Consider the following 15729-nt stretch of genomic DNA (forward strand, 5'->3'; position numbering starts at 1 on the left):
TAAGAAAAAATACGTATATAGTCACTTTGTATCTAATAATCTCATCTGCAGGTGGAATAAATCACGCACTGGTAAAGTTCTAACCAAGCGAAGTCGTGTTTCGACTCGAAAAAACTTAAAAGCTGGATGAATTAACTCATTGTCACATTATAGACCATTTAATGCAGCGTTAGACACGTATCTATGAATGAAAGCTGTGTTTCCTGTGTCACCCTGGATGACTTATGTCTGTAAGGGTTCTCAGTCGTCCGGGTCTGTGTTGATAGTAGGCAATGGCAGCAGATCAAGAGAGGGTAGCATGGGGGCAGATGCGTATGTTTAATTGTAAACAGTGGTATTTTAATATACAGAACAACGTGTTAAGTGTCCTTAGACGGTTGTCCACACATGTAGGTCTCAAAACAGCAACAGGGATCGACACTGAACGTAAACAATTCCTCAAATTTAAGGTCAGGCGATTTTACTGGATTAAAACTTTACTTTCTTGTTATTAAATTAGACAACCATTCCATGTACTATTATATCATAGATATATTTGCTCAGAAAAGCCCTCTGAAGCTGATATCTCAAATGAAAAAGTGTGCATTGTGGTACAAACAAAGCAATCTTAATCTTAATGAAAGGTTAAAAAGTAAAACTCAAGGAAGTCGAGTTCTATGATTTACTTTTACAGAATAATTGCTGGAGCATAAAAGGAAACACAAGCCACTTTTACTCGAGTTCTGTCTCACGGAATTGAAAATTCTCATAACTCATGCTGCTCCTTTATCCCTGCCTTCTTCAGGGTGAAGCGTAGGTTACTAAACATGTAGTAGGACACTTTTAAAAGCCCACATTATGTTTGCAACAACATCTAAAGCACAAAAATCCAAACTAGAGAAGCACGGAGTAAAACGCAAGATGGAAAACATCACAATAGGGTTAGGGTTAGCAAAAGTCACTGTTCCTGTCCTCTGGTCCAAAACACAGAGACTCACTGACACAACTCTGGTCAAAGCATTAGGAAAGACATATTTCTGCCTAATTGTCTACCTCTTGATGAAATGCGTGGATTTGTTTGGACACGTGGTGTTCAAAGTTTGGAACTACAGGTTGCAGCAGTGTGTGTGTGTGTGTGTGTGTGTGGTGGAGGGGTCACAGCACCTCACATGCTTGTTTAAGTCCAATACACAGAGGGACAGCTTCACCACGGCTCCTTCATATTTAATTGTTACGTTGAATTATTCTGGCACAGTGCTGTGTTGTGCCACCACGAATTGGGTCACGGAGTTTGTGAGTGTGTCTCAGTGTGTGTGTGTGTGTGTGTGTGTAGAGGGAGAGCGGTAGCACCTGATTCTGCCATGAACACTGGAAGCCAGTGGGAATGCAGAGCCATAGCAACAGAATAAATTAATGAACATGATCTGAATGCTATGTTTAACACAAGACAACACAACACAACGCACAGACACACACAAACTAGAACAAAGGACAAGCCATGCCAGCTGGTAGCTTCATTTTCAAATTGGTGATTTGGGGTTAAACTATCTCTGCAACTCCAAAGCATCCAGTGGTCATTATTACAAAGAAAACCACCATTTCAATTCCTTAGAAAGTTCTGACGTGACGTTAACTTGACATAACAGTGACTTTCACTTCGAAACCCATTTTCCCAAAACTTAAAAAGACAAAAATCGAGTTATGAAACCTTTGATGATCAAACAGGCTCCATCACATGTTGTGGTGCAGTTGCTGTTATACAAACATGAGCCACCACATAGTATTTGACAAGGTTAAATAACCACCACAGGGAAGATGTGGTCATGCCTGGCTGTCTCATAGAGCTTGAGACACATCCTGATGTCCTCCCAGAAAAATAGTCTACAGCGCCCCCCTCAGGGGGAAAAGAAAAACACCACTCTGAATGATCGGTCAGGACAGGTTAAGGAAGACCTGTATGCTGACAAATGTTTCAGAGAATGATTTTAAATACATACTATTGTGTTTTAAACTGGTGCAGGTTGATTTATCTTAATAGTACTAATAATAATCAGCTGACTGATCTTGCTCTAGAAACTGTAAAACCACATTTCTATGGACAGTCGGTTAGAAAAAGTAATCTACACCGAGAATGGGACTCATATTATTGTGGTAATCTGACAGTTTCTGCTGGCATTATTGTGTATGGTAAACACGGACCTATGAGTATACACCTTTCCAAAGCTCAGATGTAAGCACTTTTCCTGCACATTATACACCAACTGTGGTAAGTTTATATTAATACACACATACACAACTCAGTGAAAATGTAAAAGAGATGGTATTGTCCTGTAAACAAACAAAATAGTGTTTTATAACAACTTATTTTGTTCCTCCGTCTAATAAGCAAACTATTCAACCAACTGGCCGTTAGTGAAAAAGATATTCACTATTTCAAGCTCTTTATCTAAAATTCAAACAAAAGCATTCATTTTTCAGGACTTCCAAGCACTCACACAAATCATAATAGCAGAGTTTGGATGCTACTTTGGAGACTTAAGAACAAACCTTACCTGTCTCCATTTATTATACCCCAGGGCAGCCAGCCTTTGAACTTGAACTGAAGCATGATCACTGACAGCTTAACACTTTTATCCAGTCAAACTTCAGTTTAAAGCAGCAGCAGCAGCAACAACACAGACAAGTCTGGACTTTTCAGCTCATTCATATATATGTAGTGTTGTACAGTGTGTGTGAGATCTTCCTAAAGTTGTGGAGCTCTACAGACAATGTTACTGCAGTTAATTAATTGCTGAGTAAACAACTAGCTTTACTTGCCAGTTCAGTTTGAATTGAAGAAAAAGAAAACTGACAGTTTAAGTCCAGATAAGTCCTGCAAAAAAAAAAAAAAAAAAAGAGTGTGAAGCAGTTATTCTTTGTTTCAACTCAAGCGATTAAACTGTCAATGACACTTGATAATGTCCTGGTGGGAGCAGAACCATCTCCAGCGCAGTTCTGTCAAAACACACAGCTTATAGTTAAGTCTAGTATAACAATCTAGTTGTGATTACAGATAATTAGAGATGAGATCACTGGCTCCCTTGTGCCAAAAGACACAAAAACATCGTCAACATCAAAGCGAGGTTCACAAAAAGTTATATTTCAAAACACAAATGTATTGATTTTACTTTTTTTATTGTACAATATTACAATTATATTTTGTACAAATGATGTTAACAAAAAATGTAATCCAGGCTATAAGGAGAAATGTTGATGCTGGGGTCCTGAAAATAACAGTGTCTTTGAGCACAGCACTGAACCTTCATGCAGCAGTTAATCTGCTGCGGCTGCTTGTAGGGAGGGTCACACACACACACACACACACAAACACATCATGGCACATCTGAGGTGGGCTAGCATGGCTTCCTCCCAGTCCTCGAGCGTTCAAAACACGAGCGGACTAAGAACAATAAGGTGGTTACCAACATCAGATTCAGATGAAGATCATGTAGTGAAACGGTTGCATAAAAATCCACTTTGTGTGTCTGCGTGTTGCAAAAATAGTGAAAGGAACTATGAGCTTGAGGTTGTTGTTTTTTTTTTGTTCAATTCTTGTTTGGTCCAGTTCCAATGTGTTAAGAAGCTGAGTCACGGGGTCAAAGGTGAGGTTTAGGAGCGGGTGTACTTCCCCCAGATGTGCAACATGAAGACTGAAGCGATGAAGAGCAGACTCATCACCAGCACGGGCACTGGGCCACTGTAACAAAAAGGAGACACAGATTAACACCCACATTGTTTATCACACATATGTGTATTCTTCAATGAGGAAAACATGCTGTAGAAAATCAACTTTTCAGCATTTAAAAACGCCACCAACCAGTTCTTGATAGCAACGTGTGCGCTCGTAACTGATCTGTAGCATTTATGTTTGTGCTTGAGGGGACTTGAGACGAGGGATGTCACGATTATAGATTTTCTTTGTAAGATTATGGCGAGAGAATTAATCACGATATTATGATTATTATGCGTTAACTGATTTCACAAAACTATGAATGTGTAAAATCACATTAAAAAAATGCTTCACATTAACTATGCATTTCTCCCAGAGAAAATGTGAACGGCTACATATCACCTATACCAAATGTTTAAGTTTATTTAAATCGTTTTAATAATTTAATCCATGTGTATGTGGCAAGATATAAAACGTATCTATTGTTGTGGTTTGTCTATTTCATGTTTAAATTACAATGACTCAAATAAATTAAATGGCCATCACATTACGTATAACGAAACGTTAAGTGAACACCATTTAACTCGTCACGCTGAAAGACAACCACTTGTCGTACACAATTAATAGCAAATGACACGCCAACGTTTAATTTCCTACCAATTAAATCTTTCTTTAGTTGAACATTAACGTAATTTAACCTAGTTACTGTGTGTTTACCTTTACTCTGGCGTACAGAGCCGGCTGGTTATCCCACAGATGGTGATTAGCAGGATGGCTTCACAATGACACCTTGTTATTTTTTTGAAGCCGAAAAACTCCTACACGGCTGAATTGATGTGTATTGTTGGAGGGAATGTCTTCCTCTGCCATACTTTAACAATCAGGATCGGCTCTATTCTGCAACTCATGGTTATTGTGTAACTTTGTTTTTGTTCCACCTGAGTTGTGCTGAACTACCTATATGGTTCCGGGCTTCCGGCATAAACTTTTCTGGCGGTATTGAGGAACCGCTTTTATTAATATAACGTAGCATTTAATACCGCAATTAATTGTTAAATCAAGTAATCATGACATCCCTAATCACATATTTTAGAATTTTGCAGAAAATCATACCCGACTACAATTCTGCAGGTCATTGCAGGCAACGGAGAAGGCCGCGGAAGGTCTGCTTTTCAAGTCATGCTATAATCCATTTATTGATATGTTCACTGGCATTAAAAACAATATTCATGAATAATCTTACATACAGCCCCCTTTAAAAAAAGGTATAAAAACCAGATATAACAGATAGAAGAACACACAGATACAACTCAAACTACAAACAAAGCCTGAATCGCTCACTTTCACTTACTACTTAATACAAATGTGAGACTCTGTGCGGTTGACCCTGCGTGGTCTCCCATTTCACAGCAAACACAACACACACAAAGTCCCATAATTTGCTGTAACCCCAACCAGAGTGAGAGTCTCGATGGAGTGCCTGATTTTATTGATGAGCTTCGGAAACAAGGAAGGACTCTCATCTCTCGAGGAGGGAGGGTGTGCGGGGTGGCGGTGGTGAGGTGCATCAGTAAGTAGCAGCATTTCCATGCCAACCACCGCCCCCTCCCCTCCCCCTGTCAGAAGGCTGTAATTGAGTTGACCTTTCAGAGTGGATCCTTTAATGAAGCTTTGAGGCTGGCGTCTAACGCAGAAACAAACATGCACTCGATATACAGCACTGTATGGCCAGTCTGCCCTCCTTCAACTGCTGGAGAGACACACTCAATAATTACCACAGCACCATCGATCAACCACGGCCTACTATGGCCAGAGGACAGGATGCTTTTTTTTTCTAATATTTGAGGCGAGGCGTTAACAGAATAAAGTTGAGGGGAGAGTTCTCTTAATATGCTCCTTGCCGACACATAACTGTGTGTATATACACACACACCTAAAGACGTGGCTACAAAGCTCAGATATTATTTATTTTGCCACAGCGGCACGTCTGTCCAATTTCCTACCATTAAATATGCCTCCAATTTAACCTGATGAACATAAATTACATTAATGGTTCGTGTCGGAAATCCTGTGAATTTATATTATTGATTGGATGCTGTTAAATATCAAAAGGTTACATTTGAGTGCGTGTTGTGGAGTGAGCGTTTGGGTTTGTGCGTGTTCACACACCACATTGGACTTACACTTTAAGGCCTGGTGAGTCTTCTGTGTAGAAGCGCCACATGCCACCAGTGCCAGCTGATCCTGTGGTCCTGCCACCGCTGCGTGTACCACTGCTGGTAGCTTTCCTGTGGAACACACACATGCAAAGCATGTCAAAAATACATCCCCCACTTCTTGTGCCTTGTGTTCTTACTGTATTATAAAACACATTTAAGAATCTTAGGAAATTCTGATTTATGTTTACTCAACCTGGAGACTTGGTCAAAATCCATCCTCTAAAAGGAATCAGAGAAAACTGGCCATCATAAACTGTAACTGTTCAGAGATTAACTCCAACTACTTTACTTGATTGGGAACTATTGTTGTGATTCATGTCTGCTTCACCCATGTGAAGAGATTAAACTGAGGTTAATGAAGAGGCTGATAGTAATGGGAATAATGAGGCAACAGTGAGCCTCTGATTATACACTGATTAAGCTGAGAGCACAACATCTATCTGCTTCTGTAATCTACAGAGGGGAGGGCTATCTGAAACTCATCTATCACTCTTTACAGTATGACGACATGAGCAGGGGGGCCATGGAGGATGTGTTCAGACCAACACAATGGCACAACTGACATTGTTTGTTTGTGAATTGGCCATGAATAGGGTTTTAGTGGCAGTCAGAGGTGTGTCAACTTAAACTGAAATTTTGAAAGTGAAATATCTCTGTGAATTGCTGGGTTACCACAAGTCTGCACCCTCCTAGAAGAATTAATTTACTTATTGAATTATGACAATGGTGTAAATTAGCTTCCAGACACATTAATTGACCAAAGCCGTGGAGGGGGATGGGTTGATGCAGATTATAGGGCTTTGGAAGGTTTCCTATGTCATTTGTCAGTATTGTTGTTAAGGATGGATGAAAAATGTACAAACTGACTATATGCTTGGATGACTGCAATTTTCTCGAAGGTTGGATAATGAGGGAAAGTGTGTGTACCTTTGTCTGACTGTGGAGCCTGCTGCGCGGGGAGCCACCGTCTTACTCGGGGAGCGACTGGAGGCCCCAACATTGGTTGCACTTGCTGCTGGTCCAGGCTGAAAATGAGAGAGACAAAGAGGGTCTTAGGGGTGTACACATCTGACAAACTTTCACACATGCTGGAAAAAAAGAGGATTTATTCACTGTATTAAAAGCTCCCAGAACTCAACCCCAGTGTCAGATCTTCATGAGGCATCCTCATAAACATCTGTAGATTTTGGTTATTAAAGTTACTGGGGAACTTGTAATACAGTGTGCAGATCCCCACTGCTTTTAATCTTCTGAAAGTGAGAGAAAGACACCTGGGGACTAGTAGTTCATATTTTGAAAGGTGATGCTGTACATGCTGTTGTAGAGTGGGAACTTTTCTCTTCTCTGGCATTATTTTGTTGGTACTTTTGTACTGCAGACATTTAAATCTTATGTTCATAGAAATTGTTGATACTAAACTCAAACTACACTGCAATAAAAATACGTATTTATCCTCAAGTATTAGCATTATGTTCGGTAATGAGCACACCGATGCCTCTGACGTGGTCTTCCCTGGCATTACTTTGGAGAGAAACACCCAAGATGTCCAATTTCTAGATTATAATACGGTAATAACGAAAACAGTAGAGTGTGTTGGTTACAAACTAACATGAGTATTTGATTATATGCGGGGACATCTTAAAATGTGTTTTTATTAGTATGAAATGCTGAAAAGAAGCCACGTCCACAAATGTTGAGCTACCATTAGCTAACACAAGCTAACACTTAGCAAAACGTAGATGAATGACTGCAATACAAATCCGCCTAGCGTCAACAGTAACATTATGTTGTGTGAGTGGGATTCTTACCATCTTGTTTAACTTGTCAGGATAATAAGACGAAAGCCAGAGTCTCTCTTTCAGCCGATGTCCACGTCAAATGACCAGAGAGAGCGAAGACACGGCGAGTTAACGGGTGAAAACTTGAGAAGAGATCCTACAAAGATGACGCTCATCTGAAAAGGACACGACTGCAAAACGGAAGACCAGTGCGGGCGACCAAAGAGAAGCCTGAGCGGGAGACCACATTAAACACAAAAAAGAGCGGCGCAAACACCAATTAAGGCGCGAATTTTGGAAAATATTTGATTTATATGTAACAAGAAACTCAAATGTGCATAGAATGTAGATTTGAGATGTAATTTTCAAGTTAATTTAGAGGCAACATTAACGGACAGCCTTGGCTCGGAATGAGACGTGTCCTGGGTATGGCGAGGAAATGAGCGCCATTGTGGGTCAAACGCGAAGCCTGATTACCTTGATCTGAACGGTTGATTTGAGCCAACATGGCACCCAAATGATACAGTTGCCTCAGCTGCCTTGTTGTTACAGACAGCTAAGGCAATACTACATCAGATGTTTCCAAGAGCAGGCAAGGAAGTAATTACATCCAAAGGTAAATCTGTCTAAGTAAATTGTTATCTGACTTTGTTGTTTAGCTTCAAAGAGTTCGCCGAGGTGTCTGCGCGAAACAGGTAATATGTTTATTAGTTGCATATAGTACTCGGAATCCACAACAAATAAGATGTTTCACCTGTGCTTTGACCAGTCTGTCGGTGCCTGTCAGGGATTTCCTGTCATGACATAGAACTTGGAGAAACTGTGGTCAGTCCGGGTCTGTTACAGAGAACACACGCGTGTACTTTCTTAGCTGCCGTGACATGCAGTGCTTTAAGATGTACAAGTATCAAAAGCACACATGATTCTGTAAGTTTGTCAAGAGTGTAGCTCTGAAAGATTTCTACAGTGCCATCAGAGTAGATTCCTGAAATGTATGTATGATTAATAAATATTATTTAACATTATTATTTGAACTGTGTACAGCCTGTGTGCATAATATCACAATTTTCTATGTTTTGTAACATTTTCTGTGTTTTTCTGATCTATTCTTATGTGCAGAATGGCGCGGGTGGTGTTCCTCCATCCAGACCTGGGTATTGGTGGAGCTGAGCGACTAGTGGTTGATGCTGCGGTTGCTCTTAAATCTCGGGGATGCAGTGTTCAGATCTGGACGGCTCATCATGACCCAACACACTGCTTCTCTGAAACCCTGGACCCAAACCTGCCTGTGGTACTTTAAATCTCACTTTACTACATCATCTTTGCAATGCAAAGAATAGAACATCTTAACGACGATATATGTAAAATATGTTTTGAACAGTTATTGCAGTGCAAATTCAAAAAAACTGAGTCACCAAAGTTTCCAAAACGAATAAAAAAAGAATTCATTACAGTGTGTTTATGCTCATACCCTTACGTATTCGTACAACCTAAAATCTCTGATGACATATGATGCTCATTTTATAGCTTAGTATAATACATTTCTTGCATATACCCTCTTTAATCGCAAACTCTGTGATGGCTATGATTGAATTGTTTCTATTGCTCTTGTGTTAGGTATGTGTGGGCGACTGGCTTCCCACTAGTGTGTTTGGCTACCTACATGCCTTGTGCGCTTACTTGAGGATGATCTATGTGGCCCTCTACCTGGTCTTCTTCAGTGGGGTGGAGTATGACGTCATCTTCTGTGATCAGGTGAGTGGTGTCATTCAGTCAGTTTGGTCGTTTGGTCTGTTTGCTGTGTCTGCTGCTCACATAATAGCTTCCATTATGTTCCAAAGTGGTCTTTCTGTTTGTGTCGCACCCTTTTACTACACTACCATGTCAGGAATTGGACACTCTCCTCTTTTGCACACACAGTGTTTACAGATAAAGCTCATTAGCACACTTCCTAAGTCAAAGCATGTCCTGCATAGGTGACAAAGAGCTTAAACAATGTTTGTTTTTCACATTATTTAAAATGTACATAGTGTATGTTATATATATATATATATATATATATGTAATGACATTAGGTTCGGTGTATGCAAATAAATCTACATGCATTTTTCATTCAAGCAATGATTATTCCGCCTCAGGTGTCGGTGTGTATCCCAGCGCTGCGACTGTCCCGTCACAGGAAGAAGGTCTTGTTTTACTGTCACTTCCCAGACCAGCTGCTCACCCAGAGGACATCAGCTGTGAAGAAGCTTTACCGTGCTCCCATTGACTGGCTGGAGGAACGCACCACGGGCATGGCTGATATGGTATGGATTGTACAGGAGGTCATTATGGTCTTATCACAGAAATGTCTCTCTGATGGAAATGGCTACTTGTAAAACGTGTAACTTGTAAGAATATATAAAAGCACATAAACATGCGCTATAACATGTTTTACAGTATAAATTACACACAGAGGTGTCCCAGTAACAAAATGGTTCAGCACCAAGTCTGGTTTGGTAGCCGGATTAATCAGTTGGGCTGATTTTTAATAATCAGCATTATTATTTCTCAAAATAAAAGTACTTATTATAAATTTGATATGCTGCTAATTAAAGAAATAACAAAACATATTTAATTTGACCTATATTTGCCACCCTGCTGGACGGACCATGTACTGTCTCTTTTTTCTGTCTCTTTTTCACTATGTGAAAAAATCCAATAGAGGTAAAAAAAAAAAAACACAGTACAATTAAATGGTAAACGTTATTTAGGACAAGAAGGGAAATACGTGACTGGTGACCTGTCCAGGGTTTGTCCTGGAATTTGGCTCTAGTTCCCCCTGCACACCCCAAATAACAAGATGCAGAAAATGAATGAAAGAAAACAATAAGACTAAACTTTTAGTTCCTCAGGTGGACAGTTCTAAACTGCTAACGGTGAAAACTGTCTTGTTTTTCCATGCAGATTTTTTAATTATCTTAGGGAACTTCTGCCTCAGAGATGAAGTCTCTCAGTTTCTGAAACACTTTATGTCATTTGTTTGAAATCTTCTTCATGCCCAGATAACCATCAATAAGTACAGTTGTATGTGCCAAAAAAAAAAAGATAGAATCCAGTGCAGTAGGAGTCTGGAAAACGTCACTGCAACTAATGCAATGGATTCAGCCCACCTCCTACCATCTGCTCTCTCATTAAAGCTCTGCCCTCACACAAAAAAACTTGGGCAAATTATTATTATAATTTGTCAAATTATTGACAAAATATTGAAGGGAGTGATGACGAGAACTCAGTGAGGAGAGCTAACTTTGATACTGACAATGTCATGTCTGAAATACCTGTAAGAAAACAGTAAACATCAAAATGAACTGCACAGGTAGGCCAAAGTGTTTGAGACCTATAGCTTCAATATTGTTTTGATGAATTTGTGTTTGCAACCAGGCAAAAACAAGCATCAATGAAGTAGTAATCATAATAGTTTGACTTATTGTCGAACAAACCCAAGTGCTTATTTGAGACGTAATACAGACTCATCTCCACAAGCAGGCTGTTGTAAAAAAGTTCAGGGCCTTGATAGAGATGCAATGACATTTCAGTTTAAGTCTAGACTTCAGGATTACCAGAGACCTCGGGCTGATAATCTGTCCAACTCATAGTGGCCTGTGGTTTGTGTCACATCCTTATTGAGCTAACCTCTCTGTATTTTCCCCTTTAGATTTTGGTAAACAGCAAGTTCACTGCAGGCATCTTCAGGGAGACTTTTCGTAGTCTAAGCAGAGTGCAGACAGATGTCCTCTATCCCTCCCTCAACACACTTACCTTCGACCAGTCGCCCTCTGAAGCACAGGGTCTGGAAGGGCTTCTCCCCGAGACAACGACCTGCCTGTTTCTCTCACTGAACAGATACGAGAGAAAGAAGAATCTGGGTCTGGCTTTGGAGGCTCTGGCAGCCCTGAGGAGCAGTCTTTCTCCAGGACAGAGGGCAGGTATTCACCTGGTGATGGCTGGAGGCTATGACGAACGAGTTACTGAGAATGTTCAACATTATGCTGAACTGAAAGAGCTGGCAGCACAGCTCCACTTGGAGGACTGTGTCACCTTCCTTCGTTCCCCCTCTGACTCACTGAAGGTGGCGCTGCTGCGGGGCAGCGCAGCCGTGCTCTACACCCCCAGCAGAGAGCATTTTGGGATAGTTCCCATAGAGGCCATGTACTGCCGCTGTCCTGTTATCGCCGCAAACTCTGGGGGGCCCCTGGAGAGCGTGGCAGACGGGGAAACGGGATTCTTGTGCGAGCCCACAGCCGAGGCTTTCTCTAAGGCGATGGAGAGGCTCGTCGGGGAGCCCCAGCTCCGCGGGGACATGGGACAAGCTGGGAGGAGGAGGGTACAAGATAAGTTCTCTCTTCAGGCCTTCTCAGACCAGCTGTACGGTTACATTGTCAGACTGAGCCAGTGAAGGTTTTCTGGAGAAAAGCAGTGAAATTGTGGGAGAAACAACTGTGCAACAACTGACTGGATGACCGGGGAGTTGAAGTGGATGTGTCTTATATGTGTATATGTGCAGCGAGGTGAGCGGAGGTTATGAGAATGTAGAGGACAATTAATCAGCATTCCCTCGAGCGGTTGCCGAGAGGGAAGAAAAGGATGGAATCTCTCTACTAATTAAGAAAAGAGTAACAAGTTTGCCTAACTCTGAAAAAAAATACCACCTCTGATTATGTGTATGTGTGTGTAAATGTAGCAGCGTGGCAACCAAGAGCCTAGTGAAGGAGTGTACGGAAAGGTTTGATTGTTAGATTGAAATGTTTTGCACTGTGTATGTTTTTTTCCTGGCTTTTCTGCAGAAGTCTTTGTCTTTGTGTGTTTGGGTGGGGGGGGGGCATAAAGAAAAAGAATGCAGTTACAACTATGTGCTGTCAGGCAAGCACACAGTCCTAGATCGATAAACGGGATGCTTTCTACTACTTCCTGTGCATCCAGAGCTTAGTTCCCACCATCGCATTCACAAGACACTGGCCTGTCCGTGACTCTCGCTGCTGCGTGGAGGTTATTAAAAAATGACAGAGTGTGTTTGGCTTTATTAGAGGTCTGGCTGATGGGCAGTGTGCCTGTGTCTGGGTCATTATCAACAAGGAGAATAGCAGAAGGTCATTGTGTCTGCGCACTGGTCTCCTCAGCCCTTCTACTATATAGAAATGCTCCTATTGACATTCCTGAAGTCTTAATAAACAAGAAGACAAATAGTTTTCTGACTTATGGGCTCTGGTTTGTTGGTAAGTTTTTTTTTTTTGGCCTTTAATAGAGTTTGCACGGTGACAGAAGCATTGTTAATACAGGGCAAAGATTGGATTGTGCCTATAGTCGTTAAATGAAACTTTGTCCAAGTAGCAGTGGAGGAATCTCTTTTTATTTCATTTTCCCCACTAACAAAGTTAGTGTGCACATATCTCAAGTCTCCATCCGTTGCTGCACTATCATTTGCAGAGTCTGAGTCATCTCCGCATGTGCTTCGTTTGTTTTCATAAATGGAATCTATGAAAAAAAAAAGGAGTAGATTGCAACTTTAAGTGATTATTTTCATTTTCAAATATTTGCTTGAAAGATTCATGTAATGATAAATAAGTTTGAGAAATGGTTGTTGATTAAATAAATGTTGGGTAACACTTTAGGAAACATATATTCACCATTAACTTGGTGCTTTTTGTTAGCCAATCACATAGTTGCCTAAGTCATATTTGAAAGTTTTCGGAAAACAAGAAAAAACACATTTTTTAGCAAGCACATTGGTAAAGTTAGGCAGATATCACAATTAACAAAAAAAAATGACTCAGACAATTATGCTGTTAGGCTAACGTAATATATAAGTAGCATACTAGCCCTTTATTAGTAATCATTAAAGGTGCCATATGTAAGAATGTGGCCAAAAACGGTTACTACATTCAAATTCAAAATACCGAGCGCTTTTAGGTTTCGTTTTCTGACGTAACTGACAACCCGTGGTTGCTCGGCAGCTGAGACTCTACTGACTGCAATGATTGGTAGACGGCGGTAGGTGGCGCCACATGCCAAAACATGATTTCGAAACAAACATGATTTGCAGTCTGCAAAAGATTTTTTTTTAATGCAAATATTTTGTCTGTACTGTTGTTGTTGGTGAGTTCAGTTTGTTATATGAACATTATTCCTGAGTCTCGGTGACATATTAGGAGGATTTTACGGCCAGTTGCTTTAGATTTATTACATAATGCACCTTTAAGCATGTATTAACAACTTATTCTACCTCTATTACGACATGAATTAAGATTTTTCCTAAATAAGGTGTTAATACGTGCTTAATATTTACTAATAAAGAGCTAGTATGCTACTTATATGCACGTAGTAAGCGCCTAGTTATTGGTGCATATGTGTTCCCTAATCTAAAGTGTTACCGTGTCATCTGAACTCACCTGGTTACACACAGCTTGGCCATATCGAAGGAAAGTGGCGAAATGCTCACTGTTGAAGCACATCAGGTTGTACTTGAACTCCTGCTGCAGAAATGTCTCACAGCGGTACGCCATCGTCTCCTGTGGCGCGGGAACCAGCTTGTGTTTGTTGTTGTTGACCCTGATTCGAGTTCCTAAAGGCAGTTTGATGTCCGTAATGCGCTGCACGCAGATTTTGGTCTTCTTCAGAACACGATCGCTATTCGACTTGGGCATCATTTGTTGCAGGAAACTGCGACAAGCTGCCTGCGTCATGTTCTCATCTGGAGGAGGGAAGATGTTTTTTATTTAAACTATACAGAAAACAAGCCATATGTGGTTTTGTTGATAGAGAATCATCAGATGAAAAATGTGCACTTTAGAATTACATTTAAACATTAACTGGACAAAAATGTTTCTCATACCTCCCACACCAAAATGGGCAACATGACCTTCTCCGACATAAAAACCCCAAAGAGACAATCCCAGCCACGGGTTGACAAACTCAACCAGGTCTCCGTACTCTGCTGTGAACACACTCTGATCAATCTGAATGAAGAAAATCAAGATACAACAGTTTAAATGTCATTTGTCTTTTCACTTGATTTACTTGTTGAATTCAAATGAGGAAGAAAAAAAACGTATTAAAGGTGGAAATCTGGGGCGGGGGAATGGGGATATAGAAAAATAAATCTTGTCATGTGACTGTCATCGGATTGAGATGATATTAGTGTAGTAAAATAATTATGAAAAACAAATTTCAGTGAATAATGGAAAACCTCGCCAAACAAAAATCAACATTGTCATATCATGTCAGGACAGTATAGCACATCTGTATTGTGTATATATATAATATATATATATATATATATATATATATATATATATATATATATATATAAATATATATATATATATATATATATATATATATATATATATATATAAATATATATATATGCAGTAATGTGCAGAAGTCTTAGGCCACCATTAGATTTGTTGTTTTAGCAATGCTATAACGACAATAGAGGGTAATTATTTCTATTTCACTTTAATGGAACACATCCAGAAATGATGTATGCAGTTTTTTGTTGTTGTTTTTTTTTTTTAAAAGAAAAACACAATTCCAGAAAAAAAGAAAAAAAAAACATCCTTTACAGGTGTCAAGTATTTAGCGTGATCTCCCCTTAAACTTGAACAATAACACAGCTCTGTTAATACTGGAGTGGAACCTTCAGTAATGTTACTGGTAAATCCTGTGTTTGTCCTACTATTTAATTGAAAGAAATATCTGCTGTAAAAAAAAAAAAGTCTATTACGGCAGGTTTATTCAAGACATGCTTGAGCACTACACACACGTGTTGCATGAGTTAAACTCATTGACAGCTCGCTTATATATAAGAGCAGCTTTAAGTCGCATCACTTCATTCCAATTTACAATGATCACAGAATTTGACACAGAAAAAAACAACAGAGCTGGTGGTGCCTGAAACTTTTGCACAGTACTGTGTATATATATATATATATATATATATATATATATGTATATTAATGCTTACCTGTCGCCTTGAAGAGCTGTCCTTCTTTCCCAAACGATCCAT

General features: G+C 39.9%; 3 protein-coding genes across 3 annotated transcripts; 1 reads left to right on the forward strand and 2 right to left on the reverse strand.

The window, feature by feature from the left end:
* Positions 1-3142: 3142 nt before the first annotated feature.
* On the reverse strand, positions 3143-7834 carry sec61b (SEC61 translocon subunit beta). Its single transcript, XM_083890951.1, has 4 exons — positions 7716-7834; positions 6835-6932; positions 5872-5976; positions 3143-3715 (listed from the first exon to the last, which is right to left on the reverse strand). The coding sequence occupies exons 1-4, from the start codon at positions 7716-7718 to the stop codon at positions 3628-3630; spliced, it is 294 nt and encodes a 97-aa protein (XP_083747077.1). The 5' UTR covers positions 7719-7834; the 3' UTR covers positions 3143-3627.
* Positions 7835-8244: 410 nt separating this feature from the next.
* On the forward strand, positions 8245-12120 carry alg2 (ALG2 alpha-1,3/1,6-mannosyltransferase; the record flags this gene model as incomplete). Its single annotated transcript, XM_083886074.1, has 5 exons — positions 8245-8285; positions 8805-8976; positions 9303-9440; positions 9824-9991; positions 11380-12120. Exons 2-5 carry the CDS (start codon positions 8806-8808, stop codon positions 12118-12120), a joined length of 1218 nt encoding a protein of 405 aa, XP_083742200.1. The 5' UTR covers positions 8245-8285; position 8805.
* Positions 12121-13112: 992 nt separating this feature from the next.
* LOC310932883 (phospholipase A and acyltransferase 4-like) lies at positions 13113-15729 on the reverse strand (the record flags this gene model as incomplete). The annotated part of the gene is made up of 4 exons (XM_083896270.1): positions 13113-13196; positions 14111-14412; positions 14554-14677; positions 15688-15729. The coding sequence occupies 4 exons, from the start codon at positions 15727-15729 to the stop codon at positions 13113-13115; spliced, it is 552 nt and encodes a 183-aa protein (XP_083752396.1).

The sequence above is a fragment of the Microchirus variegatus genome (assembly GCF_963457635.1).
Source record: "Microchirus variegatus genome assembly, chromosome: 1".
NCBI classification, from domain to species: Eukaryota; Metazoa; Chordata; class Actinopteri; order Pleuronectiformes; family Soleidae; genus Microchirus; species Microchirus variegatus.

Bases quoted from the DNA above. Each gene is read 5' to 3' on its own strand.
- sec61b (XM_083890951.1), bottom strand. The intron at 5,977-6,834 runs GTACACACACTT...TGTGTTCCACAG, and splicing joins GGCTCCACAGTCAGACAAAG to GAAAGCTACCAGCAGTGGTA. The intron at 3,716-5,871 runs GTAAGTCCAATG...TTTTTGTTACAG, and splicing joins GACTCACCAGGCCTTAAAGT to TGGCCCAGTGCCCGTGCTGG.